The 23,141-nt window shown below is 58.7% G+C and overlaps 1 protein-coding gene across 2 annotated transcripts; it reads right to left on the bottom strand.

Annotated features, from left to right (window-relative positions):
• Window positions 1-1,067: 1,067 nt before the first annotated feature.
• ARHGEF19 (Rho guanine nucleotide exchange factor 19) lies at window positions 1,068-14,869 on the bottom strand. Of its 2 annotated transcripts, XM_043573855.1 has the most exons (16): window positions 14,702-14,863; window positions 10,515-10,958; window positions 9,814-10,095; window positions 9,544-9,652; window positions 9,391-9,467; window positions 8,820-9,082; window positions 7,893-8,053; window positions 7,633-7,785; window positions 7,205-7,334; window positions 6,993-7,067; window positions 6,737-6,826; window positions 6,370-6,530; window positions 4,207-4,365; window positions 3,814-3,893; window positions 2,047-2,151; window positions 1,068-1,624 (listed from the first exon to the last, which is right to left on the bottom strand). In XM_043573855.1, the coding sequence occupies exons 2-16, from the start codon at window positions 10,927-10,929 to the stop codon at window positions 1,467-1,469; spliced, it is 2,418 nt and encodes an 805-aa protein (XP_043429790.1). In that variant the 5' UTR covers window positions 10,930-10,958; window positions 14,702-14,863; the 3' UTR covers window positions 1,068-1,466. The 2 variants fall into 2 exon arrangements, with proteins under 2 accessions (XP_043429790.1, XP_043429791.1); XM_043573856.1 differs by lacking the exons at window positions 1,068-1,624; window positions 2,047-2,151 and having other exon boundaries at window positions 3,849-3,965; window positions 14,702-14,869.
• Window positions 14,870-23,141: the final 8,272 nt, after the last annotated feature.

The raw sequence follows: 23,141 nt of genomic DNA on the forward strand, positions 1-23,141 counted from the left end.
GTTTATTTATTTCTGAGAGAGAGAGAGAGAGAGAGAGAGAGAGAGAGAGCAGGGGAGAGGTAGAGGATCCAAAGTGGGCTCTGTGCTTACAGCAGAGAGCCCAATGCAGGCTCAAACTCAGGAACCGTGAGATCATGACCTGAGCTCAAGTCAGATGCTTAATCAACCGAGTCACCAAGGTGGGGGATAGATTTTTCAGGTGGGATTTGAGTTAAGGATTATGAGGTAGATTATCTGGGCGGACCCCAAACGCAATCACGTGTATCCTTATACTTGGGAGGCAGAGGGAGATGTGACAGAAACACACAGAGGAGAAGGCAATGTGACCACAGAGGCAGAGACTGGAGTGATGTGGACACAAGCCGAGGAAAGCTGGTACCCACCAGAGCTGGAACAGACAAGGGACAATTCTCCCCTGGAGCACACACCCACTGCAGGACAGGGGACAGCCCTGCCAACACCTGGATTTTGGCCCAATGACACCAACTTCAGATCTCTAGCCTCCAGGACAGTCAGAGCATAAATTTCTGTTGTTTTAAGTCACCTAACTTGTGATCATTTGTTACAGAAAGCTATAAGAAACAAACACAAGAACTAAAAAATTCTCTTTAATCTCTAAGCCTATTTGAATCTGAAATTTTGTCAGTTGCAGTCAAAAGTAGTCTAATTCACCACAGCCCTGCTGTCACCCTCCTCTGGTTAAGAGGTGAACTCTATGGGGGCTCCTGGGTGGCTCAGTTGGTTAAGCACCTGACTTCGGCTCAGGTCATGATCTCACAGTCCGTGGGTTCGAGTCCCGTGTGGGGCTCTGTGCTGACAGCTCGGAGCCTGCAGCCTGCTTTGGATTCTGTGTCCCCCCCTCTCTCTGCCTCTCCCCCATTCACGCTCTGTTTCTCTCTGTCTCTCAAAAATGAATAAATGTTAAAAAATTTTTTTAAAAAAGATGTGAACTCTATGGAAAGACAAATCCCCACTGAGAGGCAGCCAGAGACACCCCCCCCCGACCTTTAGTTGGGGGAGTGGGGCAAGGGGTGGGGGTGGGGGGCAGCATCAGACAGCTCACAGACTCCAAGCAAAGGCATCATGGGCGTTTATTTACAGAAAACCCACAGCAACCAGGGCCCATGCAGGCTGTGGCCAGAAGATCCCAGAAAATATATACATATATACATACAAGTCCCAGCACCCAACAGCACCAGAGCCAGGCCCCTGCCAGAGGGACTAAGAGTCTGGCAGGGTGAAGGGAGGGGGCCCCAAGTCCTTGCCATATGTCACCTGTGCAGTCCCTATGCCAGAGGAAGAAACCGGCATTGGCCCCAAAGCGTGGACTTTAAGGAACGTGAAGACAGGCTATGCTCTCGATGCCAGGCCAAGGCGCAGCCGCGATGGCCTGGGGCACGGGACACAACAGGTCCCTCCAGACCTGTCCAGGAGCCGGGCATGATGTCCCAGGCCGCGGCTGCCCATCACACGGGGGGCTCCCCCACTTTGCTGGTGGCGCTTGTGATCCGTTTATTCTCCCGGAGGTTTCGAAGGCGGGCACTGAGGCTGCTGATCTCTTCCACGTAGGCCTGGGGCACCCACCCCTTCTCACCATCTGCCAGGCGGACCCCCTCCAGCCAGCCTACAGGCACACAGGCCAGGAGCAGCATCCGTGAGTGGCATCGAAGGGACACCAGGGCCAGGTCTGCAAGGGAACGCCTAGGCCCTGATGCAAGCCTTGTCTGCACCCCCGGGGCCGAGGTGACATCATCCCAGCATCTCCCAGCTCCAGGAAGGACCCTGCCTCTGGCAGCCTTGCAGATGAACTTCTGACCTGTTTTTCCCGACACCCTCCACGAAGGGTATTTCCCACTCTCCCCCCATCAGTCACTCCAAATCCTACACCTTTATGAGCAGGAAGTTCCTCCTCTTGTCTAACTTGATTCCTGCATGCTGTGGTTGATCAACACTTGCACAAGCTTCTCCTGTGATATCTTAGCCATCTAGCTACCTCCTACCCACCCGAGCCCCATCAGGGAGGCCTTCCCAGGAGGCCCTTCTCACCGTCGCTGGTTTGGGTCCTCACTGCCAGGATGTCAGTCTTTTCCAGGGTCAGCTCATCTGGCTGCAGTGCCTTGTATGTCCTGACACACTGAACCTGGGGGCGGTCTGACAGCCCAGGGGAGAGTGAGGGAGTCCCCAGGGGAATGTAAGAGGGGGCAGGGAGGAAGTAGGAGGAGGAAGTAAAGGGGTAGGAGGGTGGCCACTGCGGCTTCATTTCCTCTGCACCTCCCTCTGCCCGCCCTGGCCACTCTCCTCTCTTACCCGAAACACAAGCCCTAGGTGAACCCAGCCCCTCCCGGCTTCGCTTATTGCTTCTGTGCCCCGGGCTCTCGCCTCCCCAGCTCAATCTGACACCTTGATGCTGACCCCCAGGCCGACGTCCAACTGCCCCCAGATACCCCCCCACAAAACGGTAATGGCCCCTTCATAGGCCCCTGTTACTTCTCTGGGGCTCTCTCTAATCCATCCTTCTCAACTGGGTTTCAAGTCACATCACTCCCCCAGTTACAACCCTCCAGGGCTTCCCAGTCCTCTTCGAATAAAATAAAATCCAGAGTCCTCCCCAAGCCTCCAAAGCCGTGCATGGGATGGCATTGCCTTCTTGCTAGCCTCCCCTCCTCTCCTCCTCCCCTCTCCCCCTTGCTCACGAAGCTCAGCGACACTGGCTGCCCCGCTGTTCCCCAAATATTCTGAACTCCCTTCTGCCTCAGGGCCTTTGCACTGGCTGCTTCTCCTCCCAGGAGGGCTTTTCCCCAGATCTTGTCATGGCCGCCCCTCTTCATCCTTCAGGGGCTTTCCTTGACCGACTGTCTGGAAGCTGTGGGAAGCACACCCCACAGCCCAAACAGCACTCCTAGCCCAAGCCAGAGAACCGGCTTCAGTCTAGGCCCTAGGCTCCTTCTATCATAGCAGGCAGGCTGGCAGTATTGGGAAAACCACAGACTTCGGGGCCAGACCTGACTTGAATCCCAGCTCCGCTACCCATGGGCTACTTGGCCTTGGGCAAGTTACTTAACATTTCTGAGCCTGTTTTCTCAGATATGGGAGGGGGCGGGGGGGGGGGGGGAAGAGTCTACTTAACAGGTTTGTCATGAGGATTAAGTAAAGTAAATGCATGTAAAAGCCCCTAATACCAGGCCTGACACATGGCAGGGATGGGTAGAAATGAGTTCCCTTCCACTCCCTTCGTTAGCTCAGCCCTAACTCCCCTGCTCAAAAGCCTTCGATAGCTGCCTGGTATCTGCTCCCTCAAGGTCCTCTGTGATTGGGCAGCACTCTGGCTGACCAGCCTCATGCACACCCCAGAGAGAAGCCTCTACGTCACCCCCCACCCCCTGGCCATGCCGGTTCCTGTCCTCTTTACAGCTAGGGCAGAGACGGAGACAGACCCGGGTTCCAGTCTCAGCTCCGCCACCTACTTGGACAGGTCACTCTACCCCTCTGAACCTGTTTTCTAGCTTGTAAAGTGGGTTTCTGTAGGGACGAGATGGGAGGATATAAAAGGCTTTGTCATCTCCAGGGTGCTGCCTGTGCACATGGCTGGGGGGGGGGGGGGAGAGGAAGTCGGCCTGTCCTGTGTAAAACCCGCCCCTCCTTCCAGGTTCTGCGCAGCCGCCCCGACTGCCCCGGGGTCAGCTGATCGCTCTCCCTGCTGGGCCTGCGGGCCACGTGGCTCCAGGGCTGGAGGAAAGGGAAGGCCCCAGCCCCAGGGGATGTGGGCCTAGAAGTGGGTGATGGCGGGGGGCGGGGGGTGCAGCAGGCTGCTACCTTGGCCTTCGCGGAAGACCTCCTTGTCCTCCTGGGAGCTGGAGGGGCTCATGGCCGAGATCCACCGCCGCTTCTCACTTCTAGGGAGGGGGAGGCTGAGCTGTCACAAGGCGCAAAGTGCAATCTCCCAGGGCCAGAGTGGTGAAACAGGGCTGGGAGAATCGGGTATGATGTCCAGACTCAGGACCCACCCCAGGGCCCACCCCACAGCCCTGTCCCCAAGCCTGTGCCCCACCCAGCTCTGAGCCTAAGGACAGAGCGGGCCCAGAAGCCCCCCCCCCCCCCCACGCCAGCTCCGCCCGTGTCCTGCCTCAGGCCACCGTCCTGCAGCCAGAGGTCAAAGGCCTCGTGCCCTCCTAGGGGTCCTCTCTCCCCACACCCAGGCCCACTCACTCCGTCCGGGCCCTCAGCAGGAACTGGTGCTTCGCGTGTTGCCCGTGGAGGAGCTGCAGGAGGAACACGTGGCCGGGGATGCCCTGGAGCTTGAGGCTCAGATCCTTCACCTGGAGCTCGGCCATCTTGGCATGGACGAACACGGCGAATTTCCCTAGCCTGCAGGGCCCGGGGAGGTGAGGTCAGCCTGGCTCATCCCCAGGCTCCCAGCCCCACCCTCAGGACAGGTGAGTTCTGATCCGAAGGAGAACTCCGGCTCCCTCCCCAAGGAAACTTGGCTGTGCGAGACATCACCTCCCTAACAGCCAGCACCGTCCCCACCAGGAACGGGGACCCCGTTCCTGCCGGCTCCCTGACGGAAGTGGAGGTGACAAAAGCCGGTCGCTGCCCCAGGCGAGCTTCCAAGTTCTCTCTGCACCTCTCCCGTGGGTCTCTGTTCTAAAGAGCCCACGGACAGCCACTGGGAGGAGACCCTGCCCCGTTTAGGGTCTGCCTCTCTAACTGGTGTAGAACCTGAACTTTGTCTCTTGTTTGCCCCACTCTATCCCAGTGCTTCGCCCCGCCTGGCCCACAGTGTGGGTTCAACAAACACTTGTGGGAAGAAGGGGCAGGTGGGTGGGTCAAGGATGTCCCACGGATTCCTTCTTCTCAACCCATCTAAACCGAAGTCAGTATGCCTCGCTCCAAACCGGATCGTTTCACTGTTCCCCATTCCGGGGAAATACTCCATCAGGGTGCCCAGGGGGAAACCCAACCGTCATTCGCGCCCCTTGCCTCCCTCTCCCTGCCTCTTCCCTCCCTCTCCCTGCACACCCAGCCAGCAGCTCCATCCTAACTCCCTATTGTTCCTGGAATCCACTTACCACAAGCCCCCCCACCCCACCCCCAGCTCTGAAGCATCTATTGTCACTTGGGGACAACTGCCACGGCTTCTGGTCTCTCCCCTTCCAGTCCATCCCCCAAATTGGCCGGGAGTAAGACGTCACACATCTGTTTCACTCTCCACACTCCCCATGGCCCTCAGGACGCCCAACCTCTGTACCATGACTTTCAACACCCCAGCTTCCTTCTCCTGCCCTTCCCCTCTACAAACCCAGCCAGAGCAGGCTTCATCATCCCTGAACACAATCTGCCGTTACGCCTCACTGTGACTTTGCTATATATCCTCCCAAACTCCTCCTCTACCTGGCAAAGTCCTATTTATGCTTCAAAACCCAGCTCAGGTGTCCCTTCCTCTTTGAAGCTTTACTGATTCTCACCCCATGCCAGGGGATGCTTTCCATCAAAACCCTAACCAGGTGGTTATCAGGATGTATTTGAATTGTTCTGAGAGCTCCTGTAAGCAGAAAACAAGTCTCATTCAGCTTTATGTCCCTGGCACCCAAAAGGGCCCGGGAGAGAATAGGGGTTCGGGGACATTTGAGTGAATGAGTGAATGAATGAATCAGGAATGAACGCTGCCCATAGTGCAAGGAGTCCATTCTTCATCGCATGCAGCCTTAAGGCTTACGTCCCTCGGAAAGTCTTCTCACTCATCCCAAACTTACCACTCACAGCTAATGCTGAGCGTTCACCATGTGCCAGGTACTGTGCTATGGCCTTTCCACGTATTATTACGACACTGAGTCTCCCTACCTGCTAGTCTCTATCTTACAGATGGAAGACAGGATAATACAACGGTTAAGGGCCTGGGATCCGACATCAGACGGACCCGGCCTCCTGGCTCCTGCCTTTACTAGCTCCACGACCTTGAGAATAATAAGGGAGCCTACTTTCCAGGGAGATGTTTAAAGAAGTACAGAGAATAATCCACACAGCATGCCTGGCACAGACTCAGCAAATGTTGGCCATCACCATCATGACTCAGGGCGGAGCGGGGGCTCCAGGACCGAGCTCTTCACCTCTGCTCTACTTGGCTTAGGTTCAGAGTAGCGTCCAGTCCTCCACATACAGTCCAGCCCTTGGTTCTTAGGTCTGGAAAATGGAATGGACTTGCCTCACGTCTCTGCCTTTCCTGGGGGAGTCTGCAAGGCTCGGGGTGCCTGGGCAGCACAGTCTGACCTGTGGTTCTTGAGCCCAATGGTGGCTGTGCTTGTGAGCCCAATGGTGGGCAAGAAGGGAGCCTGGCTCCAGTCTCCTTCCCCCCACCCTGCCCAGACTCACTCCTTCCGCCGGGAGAGCAGCAAGCAGTCATTGAAGAGGTGCAGGTAGACCGCCTTGCTGGACAGCTTCAGCTTGGCGGGGGGTGCCGCGGGCAGCGGTGCCAGTTCCACCAGCTCCCCGTGCCGAACCAGCCAGCGGGCCTGAGAGATCAGTGGGAAGATCTGGAAGGAAGGAAGAGGCAAGGGGGAGGGCAGGTCAGGCCCAGGACAGCAGGGCAAAGAGCACAGAACAGGGAATGGGAGGGGGTGGGCAGTGATGAACTGGCTCCCAGTGCCCGGGGGGGGGGGGGGGGGGGGGGGGGGGGGGGGGGGGAGGGAACAAGAGTTGCCCCTTTGTGGACCCCATGCCCCCAGCTGCGGACACGCACCTTGCCCTCAAAGTGGATCTTCTTGCTCAGGTGGATGAGCTCCTCTGTCCTCTTCATGGACTGCACACTGGCATTGCACTCTTGCACCAGCTGGGGAGGCCATGGGTGGGTCACCTGCAGCCCCCCCAGCCCCCACCCAACCCCGGCTCCCAGAGCCTAGCCTCAGACTCCCTCCTGGGGACCAGAGGCTCTGATGGCGGGGGCTCATTCAGAGACGTGCGGGTGTTCGGGGGAGGCCCTCGGGAGCCGAGCTCACCTCCTTGAGCGCATTGAAGGCTTTGGTGGCCACATCTTCATCTTCTGAGCCCTGTGCTGTCCTCTTCAGGATGTTCTGGAGGGTGGGGTCGGTGCAGTGAGGCAGGCCATGACCTCTACCTATAACCCTGCCCACCCGTGGGTACCCGGAGGGGCTGTGGAGGGCACAGCACCATTTGCCTCACGCGGCCCTCGCTGTAGCCCTCTAGGTACCTCCACGAGCATCTTGAGGCGGGTGATCCTCTGAAATGGCAGGATGAGGAAGGAGGTGAGGGGCAGACGCTGGCATACGGGAGACTCCTCCAGGCGAGCCAGTATGCCAGGGAACTTGGGATTCTCCAGACTGAAAGATGGGGAGGGGGTTGGAGTCACGGATGGGTTCTTGGTCCCACGAACGGCCAGGATCCATGACCCCAGCCACCACCTTGGTTTTTCAGGTGCCTTCTCAGCACATCCCTCCTGCCTCTGGCGCCTGGATCTAACCTCATCCTCGACTGAGAGGCCTGTTCAGGGCCTCCTCCCCTCCCAGGTCACCCTTCCTCACCCAGTCCTCTGTACCCACTCCTGCCTAAGACCCCCCCCTTACCCTCCCTCCCCCCCCCCCCGCCTCCTCCCCCGCCCTTCAGAGCCTCCCGCCCTACAGCAGGCGCTGGTATGTGCGCTCCTGGTAGGCCTGGTTGGTGACGTAGGGCAGGTAGACTCGGCGGAAGGCTGGGCAGTGGCGCAACACGATGTCGCACACGCTGAAGCGCAGGACATCGGCCTCTAGCCGCTGCTCCAGGTCCTGCAGGAACCTGAGGGGTCCGGCGAGGGGTCAGGGTCAGGGCCAAGGAGAGAGCCCAGACCTGGGCCCCCCCCCTCCCCCGCCCCCGCCACACCCCTGACCGGACCACTCCCTCACCTCTCGCTGGTGCTCTTGACCTCAGGCAGTTTGGAGAAGAGCCACTGTTTGTCCTGCACCCCTAGACATTCGCTCAGTTCAGCGGAGCCCAAGAAGTGGCCCACGGCCACCGACAGGCTGTGGATGTATGAGGCCTCGGACGTGATCAGCTCGAACTTGGCCTGAGTGTGGGTGGACGCGGGGTTGAAAGAGCCGGAACGGCCCATCCCTGACCTCACTTCCCTCCCGCCCTCCTCCCCCTCCTTGCCCCTTCACCCCCCACCCCCGGCTGCGCCGGCCCTGGCCGCACCCTCGTGTCCCCGCCCCTTTTCTAGCCCCACCTCCGAATACCTGGGGGCAGGCGGGTTCAGGGGACCCATCTCCAGCCGCGCGCAATTGTTCAAACCCAACCAAAGACCGTGACTGAGCCCCTGGCTCCACCCACTGGGCGGGGCCCTAGTCCTCCAGCGGCCCTGCCCCTCCGCGGGGAGCCCTGCGTTTGGCCCCGCCCCCGGTCCCAGGCCAGCAGAGTCGCTCGCGCACTACGCGTTTTCCCTCCCGAGGGCTCTGCCCCTCCCCTGTCCTCGCTTTCCCGATCCCACCTCAGCCCGCCCGGCCTGACTCCGCCCCTCACCCCACCCCTTCGTCCGGCTGCCGCCCTCGCCTCCCGCCCCGCTCCCGGCCCGCCGGCAGCCAGCCCACCCAGTCAGGTCCCGGGCACCCACCTTTCTCATTGACGGTCCCGCCGGCCCCGCCCCCTTGTGGCCCCGCCTTCCCCGCTGAGGCCCCTGCCCACCTCCCGCCGGTCGCAGTCCCACTGGCCGGGTACCCCAGGGCCCCGCCGAGTCCCGGGACCTCGTCCTCCCGGCCCCGCCCCCCGCGGGCCCCAGCGCCACCTCCCCGGCGGGCAGCCCCGCCCACCCCGCCCCGCCGACCCCCGGCGCCCACCTCCTGCAGCTTGCAGTCGCGCAGGCTCAGCGTGGCCAGGACGCCGCTGCCGCGCACGTCGGGGATGTCCTGCCACAGCGAGAAGGTGGAGCCTCGCGCCGAGCGCTGCGCCCGGAAGGAGCTGCTCGGGGAGAGGTTGGCGCGCGGCGGCCCGGGCCCCTCCTCCGCGCCCTCCGCCTCGTCCCCCGGGCCCTCCTCCTCGCGCTGCTGCCGCCGCAGTTCGCGGGCGCTGGCCACGTCGCTGTATTCCTGGTAGAGGACCGCTGGGCGGGGAGAGGGGCGGGGGAGGGCCGTGGGGCGCCCGCCTGCCCGGCCCGGTTCCTGCCCGGCTCCCCGAGAGCCCGCCTCCCTAAGCGCGCCTTTCGGAAGGTTCGGGTCGCGGGACACGGTGGCCCCGCGCACGCACTCCCTCTCTCCCTCCCTCATCCGTTCCGTCAACGCGGCTGGCGCGCCCCCTGCGTGCCAGCCGCCGCGTGCTTGCTGCTGACATTCATTTCCCTCCCTCTCTCGCAAGATCCCTACCTCCGAACTCCCCCAACCCCCCGGGCCCCCAGCCCTTCCTCCCACGTACTGTTAAGGAGAAACCGGGACTGGCGCCGCTCGCTGGCGCTCCTGGAACCCAGAGCCAGCTCTTCCTGCGCGTCCAGCCTAAGAAAGGGACGGTGTCAGGGCCCTTCTTCGCCTGCACCTCTCCTCGGGCCGAGCTCGAAGTAGGAGACGGTACCTGGGCTCGGGCCAGCCGCTATGGCCGCCGCTCAGCTCAACAGGGGCTGGCATCGCCGTACCGTCCGCCCTCGTCTCTACACCGCGCGACTCCCTTCCGGACGCCTTCCCTGGAGAGAGCGAGAGCTGAGGGCGGGTGGCTCCAAGAATGGCGCTGGGCACCTGGGGTGCCATCCTCCAGCTGTCCAGCACCCAGTGTCAGGTGTGGGCCGGGGCCCCTGCTGCATCTGGCTCATGGCCTGCTCTTAGGGCCCAGGGGAGAAGCTGGTACCTTCCCGAGCTGCTCCAGTGCCTGACCCTGGGGTCAGCACCCTGGCTGCTGAATTCCGCCCCAGGCGCAGGGAAGAGTGCAGCCGGGTCATCAGTTCAGAGGCCGAGAAGCGCCTCCGCTCAGGCCCCTCCAGGCCTAACCGGGAGGGCCCAGACAGCTCCAGGGGCCTAGGCTCCTCTGTGCTCAGGGCTTGCTCTGCTGCCTGGCCAGGCTCCAGGAAGACGGCATGGGCCTCAGGGCTGCCAGGGAGCTCTTCACGCTGGTACACCCGCATCTTGCGCCCTGCAGGCAAGTGGGGTGAGAGCACAGGCTGGCATCCATCCACTGGGCGCTCTCTCTACTCCTGCCTGCTGCTGCCCTGTGGCCCTGAGCATCTGAAGGACACGCCTCAGGGAAAGGCCAATGTTTTTGCCAGGATGTGGTCCCCCCCCCCCAAAAAAAATGGGATCAGCAAGAGGGCTAGAGAGAGCACAGCGCCTGACTGCAGTGGACAAGGGGCCAAGGAGCCCAGGGCAGCCGCTCATTTGCTGTGCCACATCCGACAAGTCACTTGTCCTCCCTGAGCTCCAGTTCCTTCCCTTACCACTAAAACCTACCACTTGTCCTGCCTGTTTGGAGAACTCAGGGGCTTAAGAGTCCCGAAAGAACCACCCAGCCTCTCCCCTATCTGCCCCACTGGGCCACCACCCAGAGTGACTCACAGGCTGACTTCTTCTCTGAGCCGTGGCTGGCCCGGCGCTGTGGCTGTGGGTGCTGGGGACTCCAGGGTCCCTCCAGAGCTGGGGGCTGGGCACTGGGACAGTGTGGCCAGCTGCCAGCCCTGCTGGGCCGCATTCCCCCACTGGTGGAGATCTCGCTGTCTGAGACTCCTGGGGATGGTGGCCATAGCAGCCCTTGGAGAGGAGCAGGGGTCCCCAGGGACCAGCGGCTGCCAGGAGCCTGCAGCTCCTCTGGGCCGACGGGGAAGAGATCCAGACACACAGGGCTCGGGGGCTGCAGGGTGGGCAACTCTGCAAAGGACAGACTCTCCTGCTGGCACACGGCTACTGGGCGGCGGGCAGTGCCACGTGGCCCGGCCAGGTGGGACTGGAGGGTGGCAGGTGGCCCACAGTCCATTCCTCCTTTGCTCTGCCACCCACCTGGACCTGTAGGGGAAAAGGTGTCAGAGGCGGACACGGAACTTCAGGGCTGGCCAGCAGGCCACCTTTGTCTTGGAGGCCTGGACAAACCCTTGTGTACCCACATCTGTACCAGCACACTCACACGCCCAACTGCATGGCAATAGCTCCCACTGAAGCTCCTACTCATTTGACACTTACCGAATGGCGGGCCAAGTGCTTTGGATATATTCTTGCATTTGCACAACAACCCTGAGCTGATGCTATTATCATCCCCATTTTATAGGTGAGGAGAGCGAGGCACAGAGGTCCTTTGGTATGTGGTGAAGCCAGGATTCAAAGCCAGGCAGCGTAGCTTCTGAGGCTGCGCTTTTAACCACCTCGCACACTTCCAGCTCTCGCTGACACAGGCTCAGACATACAGGTCCCTACGCTGTCACACAAACACACGTATGTTCCATGGACTTGCACACACGCTTTCTTCCAAGGACACGCACGGACATACACACTTTCACAGACACACTCAGACATTTCACGTTCGCAGGCTCTCACATTCACACACTTTTTACCCAACTACATACATTCACACCGACTCTCTCTCTCTCTCTCACACACACACACACCGACACACATGCCGACCCATCAGATACTTGTGTATCCACTCGAGCTCTCACTCCTGTTCCATTCACACTCACACACCAGGATCCAGACACAAACACACGGGCCCAGAAGTCCTTGCCTTGGTGTTACCCAACCTCCTCTCCCGTGCCCAGAGTTACAGCCTTCAACGCTGAGTGGTGCCCACACCCTGCCAAGCTGGCTGGGAGGGTCACGGACTGGCAGGCGGGCCACCACCCAGATCAGGCTAGGCCCTCCCAGGAGAAGGGCAGGGAGATGTCCCCGCTCCCCGGCTTGGGGCGAGAGAAGGGGTCCTTCCCTGTCCCAGCTCCCAGCCCCCGGGATCAAGCCAGCTGACCGGGTCCTCTCTGGGCAGGAAGTCATGCCAAGGAGTCTGCCGGAGCCTCGGGACAGGCCTATTGATTGAGGGATCCGGCCCCCACAGCCCTTCCCCCGTGGCCCTCCTCTGGCTGCCCTCTTGCAGCCCCCTCACCTCTCAAGCCGAGGGCCTCTGCTGATGTTGCTCTGCTCCGGCAGGGGAAGCCCTCTCTCTGCCCAGCTGGCTGGGGGAGATCCCACCCAGACAAAGAGTTTGATTCATCAAACCCTGTGGTGAGGCAAGCGGTAGGGAGGGAGGGAGCAGGCAGCGGGCTGGGCGGGGGCCTACCCTAGCCTGGCCTCACTGTGGGCAGGCGGGGCAGCATGGACCCCCCCCCCAGGGGCCCCCTCAGGCCAGAGGAGCAGTGCCCAGCCTGGCAGGGCAGGGAGACCCAGAGGACAGAGACAGAGATAGGGACCCAGAGATACAGAGACCCCTTAGGCAGCATCTCGGAACGGAGACCCCAAAAGACTCAAACCCAGAAAACCACAGACGCCAAGACATTCAGGGACCCAGAGATGGAGACAGAGAGACAGAGACACCGAAAGTTTCGCAGACCAGATACTCAGAGACAGATGAGAAGCACAGAGAAACCCAGGGAGACAGATGAACAAATGTTTCGTGCCCCGCGGGGTTGCCAGTCCAGTGAGGGAGTTAAAACGGAAAACAGTTACAATCTGGGTTGGCAGGGGCCCAGGCAGAGGAACCATCGGCGCTCAACTTGACCTGAGCATTCCAGGAAGGCTTCCTGGAGGAAGTAATGACAAACTGTTCCAGCCGAAATACCCAGGGACCCGGTAAACATAGAGAGGGAGAAAATCTTGACCTGAGAGGAACAGTGACAGTGTCAGTGACCTTGGGAGAGAGGGATGGCAGAGGACCCAGTGGGGGACCACTCTGCACAGGCGCCCAACTGCTCCCCTGCTCTCTTCAGTCCCTGCCTGGGGCGGGGTGGGGCTGCTCCTAAGAGACAGTTACTCCTAAGGGTCCAGCTTTAGCTTGTACTTTAAACCTCTGTCCATCTGAGCACATCTCTGTTCCCTCATCTGGTAGATAGGCTAGTCGTGCCAACTTTAAAACACGCATGTGAGGGGCGCCTGGGTGGCTCAGTCGGTTGAGCGTCCGACTTCAGCTCAGGTCATGATCTTGCAGTTTGTGAGTTTGAGCCCCGCGTCAGGCTCTGTGCTGACAGCTCAGAGCCAGGAGCCTGCTTCAGATTCTGTGTCTCCTTCTCTCTCTGCCCCTCCCCTGCTCATGCTCTGTCTCTCTCACTCTCAAAAATGAATAAATGTTAAAAAAAAAAAATAATAAAACACGAATATGAGAATTCGTGATAGCATGTACAATGCGGCTAGCACATAGTGGGAGCTTTGTAGTTGATAGTCATTCTACTGAGTATTGTGATTAGTCTTTCTCTAGTCAGGCAGGTGGCTTGACTGCCCCCATCACACAGATGGGGAAAGTGAGGCGGTGAGGATGAGACCCACTCTTCTTTGTAGGAGTATGAGGAATGAGATACGAGACCACTGCCCACCAGAGAGGTCTCTTTCTCTCCAGGAATCTGAAGTCCTCAACATAGAAGTCCTACTTGCTTCTGTAAGGACTCACAGTATTCTATTCCCTTGCATTCTGGGTGAGCCTCTCCACTTGGATTTTGGGAGCTCCTGGAAGGCAGGGAGCACACATCCCCTATACCCTTCTGAGTTACAGGGATAAATGGGCAAAAACATGGAAGCCTTGGGGCAGGAGCACCCGTGTATTAAAGACTTAGAGGAGAAGGCTGGGTGAATGCTGAGGAAAGGCGGTAGAAGGCTTTCTGGAGAGACAGGCTGGAGGTAGGTCCCTGGGGGAGGAAGTCAGGAGTGAGTCAGCCTCCACCTCTGTCCAGACCAAAGGGCAATGGGAATGACCCTGGGATACCAGGGGATACACAGGCTGAGATACCAGCGCTGTGGCCTTCCAAAGATGTGGCCCACTCAACCTCAGTGCTGGGGGACCAAGGAGGACTAGAGCTCTGTTCATATTACGTGTAGCTCATCTCTGCTGGTGTGGGGGGAGGGGGGGAGTGGGAAGGGGGGGAGGAAAAAGCCACAGGAAGAGAACTGGCCCCAAGTAGCAGGGACATTCCCTGCCCCAGACACGACCACAGGATACTCTAGTGCCAACAGTCATTCTGGAACCCACAGGGGAAAGCCGCTGCCAGAGTCCAAGCCCAGTGTTGACCCCGACTGGCTGTGTGGCCTTAGGCAAGTCACAGCCTGTTTCTGGGCCTCAAGTGTCCCCATCTGTAAAGTAGCACATAAGGGCCCTCCTGGCTGCCCCCTCTAGGAGACCCGTGTCATCATGAGTGTCTCTGCAGGCGGAGAAGGATGGGCAGGGGCCAGGGAGGGTCCCATCCAGTGGGCACTGCTGATCACACAGACAATAGGCCCACTTGGCAAGGCTGGCAGAGAGGGTCTCTGGATACTACCATGGTCCAGGGAGAGCACCTCTGGCTTCCTGTGCCCGCGTTTTCCCTGCTCCCTCTCTGGTGCCCCTTGTCCCGATGCCCAGAGCAGTAGGGCCCTGCCACAGCCCCTCTGCCCCTCAAGGGACAAAGCCAAGTGGCAGGTCGTGGCTGGAAAGGGGATCGAGGCCAAACGGGCTGTGGAGCCCCAGGAGGCCATAAGTGGGGTGGGAGCCAGGATCAGAGACCAGGCAAGCAGCACAAAGGACTCACTCCGGAACGACTGACGGGAGGGGTGGGGCTGCAGGCAGCAGGGTGGGGCCCTACCTCAGCCAGGGAGCTCCGTCCAGCCTCCGACACGGTCCAGGGCTCCAGACCACCTGGGGGCTCTGGGGTTGTAGCCGGGTCCTCAGGGGGCGATGTCGGCATGGCCCCCGAGCCGGGCAGTGCAAGCTCCTGGGTATTGTGTGGGGCGGGGAGGGGGGAGGCGAAGGCGGAGGGAACCTCGCAGGCGGGCAGACGGCTGTCTCAACGTGCCTGCTCCCCGCCCCCCTTCCTCAGAACCGGTTTGGCCAGTCTGGGGTACTAGAGGGGGGCTGGAACAATAGGAGTCCTATGCCCCGGAGAGGCTCCGAAGGACCCCAGACCGATGTCCTCAAGATGGGGGAAGAACTGCTTCTCCTCCTGGGAAACATGTCACCCCCTTCTCTGGAGCTTCCCAAACGTGAGACACGCTGGGAGTGGAGGGGCTTCACAGAGAACCTCCCGAGCCTTGGACTCCTCAGGGACCCTGAGAACTCTGCAGTTCCCCCTCTGCTGACCCTCTCTGAGCTGGCTACCGCATCTATAAAATGGGAATGCTCTGGGGCGCCTGGGTGGCGCAGTCGGTTAAGCGTCCGACTTCAGCCAGGTCACGATCTCGCGGTCCGGGAGTTCGAGCCCCGCGTCGGGCTCTGGGCTGATGGCTCAGAGCCTGGAGCCCGTTTCCGATTCTGTGTCTCCCTCTCTCTCTGCCCCTCCTCCGTTCATGCTCTGTCTCTCTCTGTCCCAAAAATAAATAAACGTTGAAAAAAAATTAAAAAAAATAAAATAAAATGGGAATGCTCATCTCTAGGGCGGGGAGATGGAAATCGTGAAAGTTTGGCGACGTGATGCATCCAGGACCATCCTGGCCGGCCCTTCCGGCATCACTGCTCTCATGAATGACCCATCCACCCCGGCTGCCTGGAATGACCCACCTTTGCCATTTCCAATGGCCTCCTCCACCAGGAAGCCTTCCCAGGCTCTAATCCACACCAAATGAGCCCTCAATAAACCAACAGCGCAAGTAGAACCAGCCTCCAGTAAGGAGGGCCTACTCTACGGCCAGCAATCTTCCCGACCCCGGGAAAGGGAACGCTGCTTTCTTCCTAATACTCTCTGCCATTCATTTAAGCACTCGGTAGTTGCCAAGCACATAGTAGTAATATGAATACGTACACAAATACCAATGCTCGTGTTGCTAATAACTTACTGTCCACTATGTGCCAGGCACTGTTCCGAGCACTTCACACACTGATTCACAGGTTTCCCTCCCTATCCAAAAGTAGAGCGCTCCTGTGAAATCTTTCCTAAGCCAAAACGACGTGCAGCGAAGAAGCAATCGTCATTCATTTATTTGGAAAAATGTTTTTAGCACTTGCATACCCCCCAAAAATAACCTCTCTTGGGTTTTTCTGATACTTTAGGACATATCTTGCTAACAGATGCACAAAATAGATGGAGATAAAGCACAAAGCTCGGGTGGCTTGATAATGACACGCTGAGGGTCGCACCAGGGCAAAGCTTGGTGGGGCCAGGCTCTCTGCTCAGGGGGTCGCTGCGTGCCAAACGCTATTTTCCCTTTTCACCTTTTTCCGTAAAAGCAAAAACGTTCTTTGGATTTCTTCCGGTTAGCAAAAACACGTAGTAATACAGATCTTCGGGGAAAGCCAAGTCACAGAGCTGCAGACTTTTGAAAAGTTTCGTTTAATCTCTGCCAGGACCCTATGAGGTCGATACTGTTACTGCTCCCACTATCACATGAGGACAGGAGGCTTGTACGGGTTAAATCAGGGGAGGTATCACATCAAATGCGTTAAATCTCTCGTTGGCTCTATGAAGTCTCTATTTTACAGATATGAAACTGAGGTTCAAGGGATGAATAACTTGCCCAAGGTCGTGCAGCCAATAGGTGTCAGAACTAATATTCAAACCCAGGTCTCTGACCCAACCACCAACCTGAGTCCTTAACAAAGGAGTGCATCACCAGGCTTTGGGGGAGGATCTGGCGAAAAGTGTGCAAACATCCGTGGGGAGGTGTCTCAGCTCTCCCTACTAAACCCTTTACTCTTAGTCGTACACTGCAGGCCTCCGTGAGCATGATGGGCAGGTGTCCTGGGCCCAGATCCCAACGAACTCTCCCCCACCAACTGGTGACCATTCAATACCGAGTGATTAGGGTCCCTCCACTCCCTTGGCCTCCAGAACATCCCGACATAGTGAAGACACACTACACAGCGTGTGCGGGAACCAGGTGGCACGCTGGGGGACAGAGAGAGGTTTATTGCCCGCATTGCACACAGAGCAGGAGACGGGACAGGGAGAGGAAGGCAATGCGGGACTAACGGTCTCCCTAGAGCTCTCCCAGGCCAACCTTGGGGCCGCTGGCCAAGGTACTGCCCAAGACCCCAGCCGGAAGCAGAGGACCCCAAATGGAAGGAAGCATCTGGGGAATCCAGGTTTTTGGAAGTCCCCTCCCCACTCGCCCCTGGTCCTGGGCTCTGGGGACAGAGCCCCTGCTGCACAGGACAGAAAGCATGGTGGCTTGGTCAGGGTGAATAGGCGGGCCTTCGAGAGTAGAGGGGACGCAGGTGGGGAGAATGTAATCGAAGGGGCGTGGCGTGGGCGGGGTTTGGTGAGGGGCGGGGCCAGGCAGAAACCGTAGGGACTCCCGGCCAATTCTCTCTCCAGGAGAGGCCAAACGAGAGGGCGGAGCAAGAGGGGGCGGAGCTAAGGTCTGAGGGCGGGTCGAGGGGAGGGCAGGCTCAGAGGGGGAGGAGCCAGGATCCGTTAGCAGCGCGGACCGAAAGCAGCGACTCCAGGTCGTCCGCAGGCTCCTGCTCGGCCAGATAGCGCTTCGCGCTTTACCTTGGCAACCAGGGCGGCTGGCACGTCGGGCACGAGCCAGGCGAGGAGGCGCACGGAGAACACCGCATGCTGGGGGGAGGGGGAGCCAAAGAGAGAATGAGTCCCTTAGCTAGCTGAATGTATAAGTGCAGGGCACCATTCTGAGGGTTTCCCGGGTATTAATTCATTCAATCCTCCCAGCAACACCTGTTCCCGTTTTACAGGTGAAGAAACTGAAGCATAAAGCAGTTATCATTTGCCCAAAGACACAGGTATAACACTAGGGACCTGATGGAGAGGCAGGGCTGGAGAAAGGATCCTGAGCAAAGCCGGAGGGGTCAGGCCTCCTCGCCTTCGTCCAGCTCTGTTGCCTAAAGATAATAGTAGTCGTGCTACTAATTGACTACTACAATGTGCTGGGCGCTGTGCAAATGCCTGACACCGATTCTTCACTACGACCCTCTAGATTCTATTCTATAGCATAGCCCCGTTTACAGCTGGTCGGCGGCAGCCAGAAGCTGAACCCGGGTCTGTCCGATACACAAATACCTGGAAGGAGATGGTGAAACCCAGACGCACGGCCAGCAGCTTTCCTGTGCGTCGCGCGAAAGGCCGCGTACCTGAGCTGAGGAGCGGGCGGGGCTCCGCGAGGCTCTCCCGCCCCTCCCGGCCCTGGAGTCTGGCCCCGCCCCCTCAGCCCGTACCCCCTCCGCTCGGCCCGGCAGTCCGCCGCGCAGACTCAGCTTCCGGTCCTCCCAGTTAGGCCCCGCTCCACCCCTCCCACCGGCTCCCCGCTCCGCCTCCAGATCCAGCACCCCGCCCCCCAGCCAGGCCCCGCCGGCCCCGGGCTCCGGAGCCCCGCCCCTCCCAGAGAGGCCCAGATCCCAGCCTGAAGGCTCCCAGGGCAGTGGTCCTCCCGGGCAAGGTAGGCTGGAGGTGTGGGTGCAGGTGTGAAGTTGACAAAGCTGTACATACAGCAGGCTGTAGTGTTCGTACTCGTACAGGAGGCGCGTTAAGTCCGAGGTGAAGGCGACGAGGAGGAAAGCCTGCAGGGCCAGAGGGATTCCAGGGCCCAATCTCCAAACTCACCTCCAGCTGGGCCCAAACCCACTTGTGTGGGCAAGATGAGCCAGCGCCCAGAATCCTAGCCCCCTGCCTCTATTTCTCTATCTCTGACCCTGGAATTCAGCACCCGTTTCCCTATTCCTAAACCACCTTTCCCAGTCTCTAATCTCCATTTCCCCCTCTGCCCCTGTATTCCCCTCTTCCGCCCCATGCTCACATTCATAGTGACCAGAAGGTGGGCCGGAGCCTCAAGCGGAAGCAGGCAGATTCCAATGTCCTGTGCCCGCTTAGCCACCGGCGGTGGACACTCAACAGCGAACTTGTGGGTGTCCGAGTCGGATCTCCACCCAGTTGTTGAGCACAGCAAAGAGGGGGTGCCAGCAGGAAACCTGCCACAAAGATGGCAATGAACACAAACGGCAGCGCTGAGAAGTGGGGTGTCAGACCTGGGCCACCTTGAGGGCTGAGTGAATGAATGAATGCAGGTGTTGAAGTTTCATATTGACCCAATGGTGTGTTAGCACATTACAGTTGAGAAAATTGAAGCCCAGGGAAGTCGAGGACCAATTTCAAGGTCAACGGCAAGACCTTGGTAGAAACAAATCTGGAGGTTCCAGGATGATGCCACTCTGTCGGCCCACTTTGTTGGGAGGCAACAGCCCCGGGTGGGGTAGGGGGTCCTCCCCTGCCTTTGAAGAATGCCATGTAGAAGGAAAAGTAGAAAATCGACAAACTCAAAGAAGAAGACTCTGAAAGTGAAGGTCTTCGTGGAAGGTCTGGGTTCTGTGCATCTCTGGGCAAAAGGTAGAGATGGTCAGAGTTCTATTGGTTGTAAGGGGGAAGGCACAGCTTAGCAGGGTCAGTCCATATGCTTCTGTCCCCAACCCACTTTCACTTAATGCCAGCCATGCGCCCCTGGCCATCTTCATTTGAGGATGGCTGAGTAGGCTGGGGACACCAAGATGGGAGCTGAAGGCTTTGAGGTGTATGGAGTCTTGCCTCAGGGCTCCCAGGACTCAAATGATTCCTGGGCACCCCTGTGAGCCCCTGCCCTCACTCACCCCACCCGGTGAGCTGCTCAGCCAGCAAGTAACAGACCTGACCCAAGAGGAGGATCAGTACCAGGTTGAGCACAGTTCTGCTGATTGTGGCAGACCTATGGCCATCACCCGAAGCCCAGCCTGGTGGGTAGGGGTAGGAGGAATCTGAAGACGCCCATATTGTGCCTCGAGTCTAGAACAGTGCCCCCACCCTCTGCTACCCCCAAAGGGGCACACACTCGGGTCATGGACATGGGGTTGCCTGTGTGAAAAGGCATCAGCCATTGCTGATGATGGCACAGTAAAATGATGACTGACACCAGGAAACTCATCACCACACAGAGCGGGGCGCCAGCAAGGAGGGTTGTCAGAATTGGAGGGCAGGCCCCCAGGATCCCAGCCCACTCTGGAGGGTATGGTCCTTCCAAAGCAAGGGCCCAAAGCTCCCTCACCATGACAAGGATGACTGAAGAGCTGGGGACTAGGTGGGGAAGGCAGGTGCAGTCCTTGAAGGACTCTTTCAAGCCTATCACTGGGTCCTGGGCCCAAAGCAAACTCTTTGGGCCCAAAGCAAACACACACATTCCTGTCCAAAGAGGCGATAGCTGTGCTTCCTGCAGCCCAACAGGCTGGGTGTCACAACCCTGGGGTGGGGGGAGCCCCCATCTTTTTCCGCCTGTGCAGGGAGCTCTGGAAGTACAGGAATGAGGTTCCATTTATTTTTGTTTCTGCAGGGCCTTCCTCAACCCTCAAGGGCCTGGCTAAGAGCCTGTGGATGGATGGATGGATGGATGGATGGATGGATGGATGGATGGGAAGGTAAAAACAAATGTAAACAACAAATGGATGTACTTGTGGGAGAGGGCTGGATAGACTGACAGATGGGTGGGCAGTAGGAAGACAAATGGGTGGGTAAACCGGACAGGCCAACAATTGGCACGTGTCTGTAAGTGGGTGCACAAGTGGGTGAGTGGAAGGGCAGGTGGGTGCATAGATGGTTGGATGGCTAGGTGGGTGAGCAGATGAAAGCCGGGTGGGATGGATGCTGGATATAATGTGTAATAGATCATGGATTAGTGTGTCTGGTAACTTGTAACTGACTGCATACTATTCTACAGAAGATACTGGATACAATGTGATAACAACCTGGACAAAGCCCGAGCCCTAATGGACTTTACAGTCTAGTTGGGGAGACAGACATCAAACAAATAAGCACAAATACGTAATTGCGAAGAAGTCCTATGCAGGAATGATGCTAAGTAAGAAGAAGGTGGAAAGACAGTGTCCCACAGTGGTGACGGTGGTGGTGGTGGTGGTGGCAGGGAGGAACCATGGGTGCAAAGGCAGGGCCATTCTTTAGGTCACATGAGTTGTATACCGCACTATTCTAGGGGGCACCATTCACACTGACTTTGTTACCTCAATGTTTCCTTCCTGCTTTTTCACTCCCCCCACATCTGTTTAACCTAATGCATCCCATATGAGAACGCATCCTACTGGAAGGCTTTGGGGAGGACAATGCACAACATGATTTGTGTTTTCAAAAGATCACCCTGGCAGCTGAAAAGAAATTAAGTAGGGCAAGTCCAGGAGCAGGGAGACCTTTGGAGGGCTACCACAGTGGTTCAGGTGAAACGATGGTGGATGGTGGCTTGGACTGGGGACAGGGGGCAGGGGAGGGAGTGGCAGTGGAGGTGGAGAGAAGCAGATACAGGATCAATGATTAGGTGTTTGGATGGGCTGGTGGGTGGCTGGCTGGCTGGGTGAGTGGAATGCTTCCCCCCTTCTTCCCTGTGCCAAAGTTTCTCTTTGAGACCCTAAATGCACCCAGTCTTTAACCTCACCAACCCTTATATCATCTTGATATCAGGGGCAGGTGGAAAAGTAACCTGGGAGGTGTAGGAAGGAGCCAGATTTGGATCCTGGAATTTTGGACTTCAAAGTCTAGTCTCTTCCCAGCATGCCTTGTGGTTTGTGAGAACTCTGGGAAATGGAACTCTGGGCCTGGCAGGCTGAGCTGGGCCTCACCTCCTCTTCCTGGAAGTCACTGCGGTCCCAGTGGTGGACAAGGGTGATGCTCTTGCACTTCCGGTGCTCCAGGAAGGCCGTGGCCCACAAGGACATAAAGATGCTGAAGAACACAGTCCCCAGACAGAGAAGTAGCCCAACTGCAAGAAAGGGCGAGGGGACATACTGCAGGGCCAGCACTGCCTCCCCACAGCCAGACCCAGGTGTCCCAAACACCTACCCATTCCCTTGCTCTTGTCCCTGTCTCACCTTGCCATGGGGCAGATCTTGGAATTATTCCATACGGCACAGGTATGGCAGAGTGGGCACATGAGGAAGGTACGCTCATGGCACAGGTCTGTTCCCTATGGGCAAAAAGTGCCCATCCTGGGAGAGTCTATCCTCAACCAACCATCTGATCTGGCCCACCCAGCCCGTCCTCCTGCCCCTAGCTCCAGCCACTCATGCTGGCGTGTTGGTGCCCATGACAGTAAGGCCAGAAATAAAGACCGGGGTGCCCACAAGGGCAGCAGGCAGGCAGCAGCGAGGCTGTGCAGAAGCCTGACAAGACGACAAAGTTTGCGAGCCGCCATCTTTGTACTTGACCCCAGCTCCCAGCACCCCCCCCCCCCAGTGCCAGGTAAAGTAGATGACCTTCTCCCCAGAGTACTCTTGTGCCAGCATCTCCAGCAAGCCCAGCAGGAGCACAGCAATTGGTGAGGGGTGGAGTCTGCATCAGGCACCTGGTACCTGGGCAGGTCAAAGGGCCCCAGGCAGACGAAAGGAGGGAGGGCTGCAGGGTTCCCTCCTGATGCCCCAGCAGTGGGAGAGAGCTGAGCTTGGGTCATCTCCAGTTCATGCAGTGGGAAGGCTGCAGGGTCAACTCCCCTGGCCAGCAGATGGGAAATGGCCATCTCTGTGCGTTTCTACTTCGCATACACTGCCACCAGCCAGAAAGAATCCTGGCGTCAGCTCCCTCCCCTTAAGGTCCCTGCCCCATCCCCACCCCCCACCCCCAGGCAGTTGTCTCACCACCTCTGCCTCTTTGTGTTGGAGAAGTAGGAGTCGTGGGAATCCGTGCCTAGGAATCTGTGAGCAGAGCTGGGGTCAGAAGCCCTCTGCCCAGTGCGAGACCTAACACAATGGGAGTGCAGAGTCTAGTCTCTAGGCTGGGGACACAGGGTTGAGATGCGCCAGTTGCTAAAGCCAGAGAGCCCATCTCCCCGCAAAGCTCAGCCTGGGCTGGTGTGTTCCAGCCAGATGAGCACCTGAGGGGGACCGAACGGGTGGGAATCAGGCACTGGGAGCCGCTAGGACACCGACTGGCTGAAGACCTCAAGCGAGTCAGGCAGGAGGTGCCTCCGCGCGGAACCAGGGAGCCAAGCGCCCCGCCCCTCTGCGGAAGGCCCCGCCCAGCCCCGCCTCTCCCGGCTCGCGAGGAGCTGCGGTCTGGGCTCCTGCAGAAGTCCCGCGGCCGCTTGGCCACGTGTTGCTGCAGAGAGTTGCTC

Source organism: Prionailurus bengalensis, chromosome C1, assembly GCF_016509475.1.
Source record: "Prionailurus bengalensis isolate Pbe53 chromosome C1, Fcat_Pben_1.1_paternal_pri, whole genome shotgun sequence".
In the NCBI taxonomy this organism is placed as follows: Eukaryota; Metazoa; Chordata; class Mammalia; order Carnivora; family Felidae; genus Prionailurus; species Prionailurus bengalensis.

Bases quoted from the DNA above. Each gene is read 5' to 3' on its own strand.
- ARHGEF19 (XM_043573855.1), bottom strand. From the start codon at position 10,929: ATGGACTGTGGGCCACCTGCCACCCTCCAGTCCCACCTGGCCGGGCCA. The intron at 9,468-9,543 runs GTACCGTCTCCT...TCCCTTTCTTAG, and splicing joins AGCGGCTGGCCCGAGCCCAG to GCTGGACGCGCAGGAAGAGC. The intron at 7,335-7,632 runs GTAGGGCGGGAG...CCCATCTTTCAG, and splicing joins CGCACATACCAGCGCCTGCT to TCTGGAGAATCCCAAGTTCC.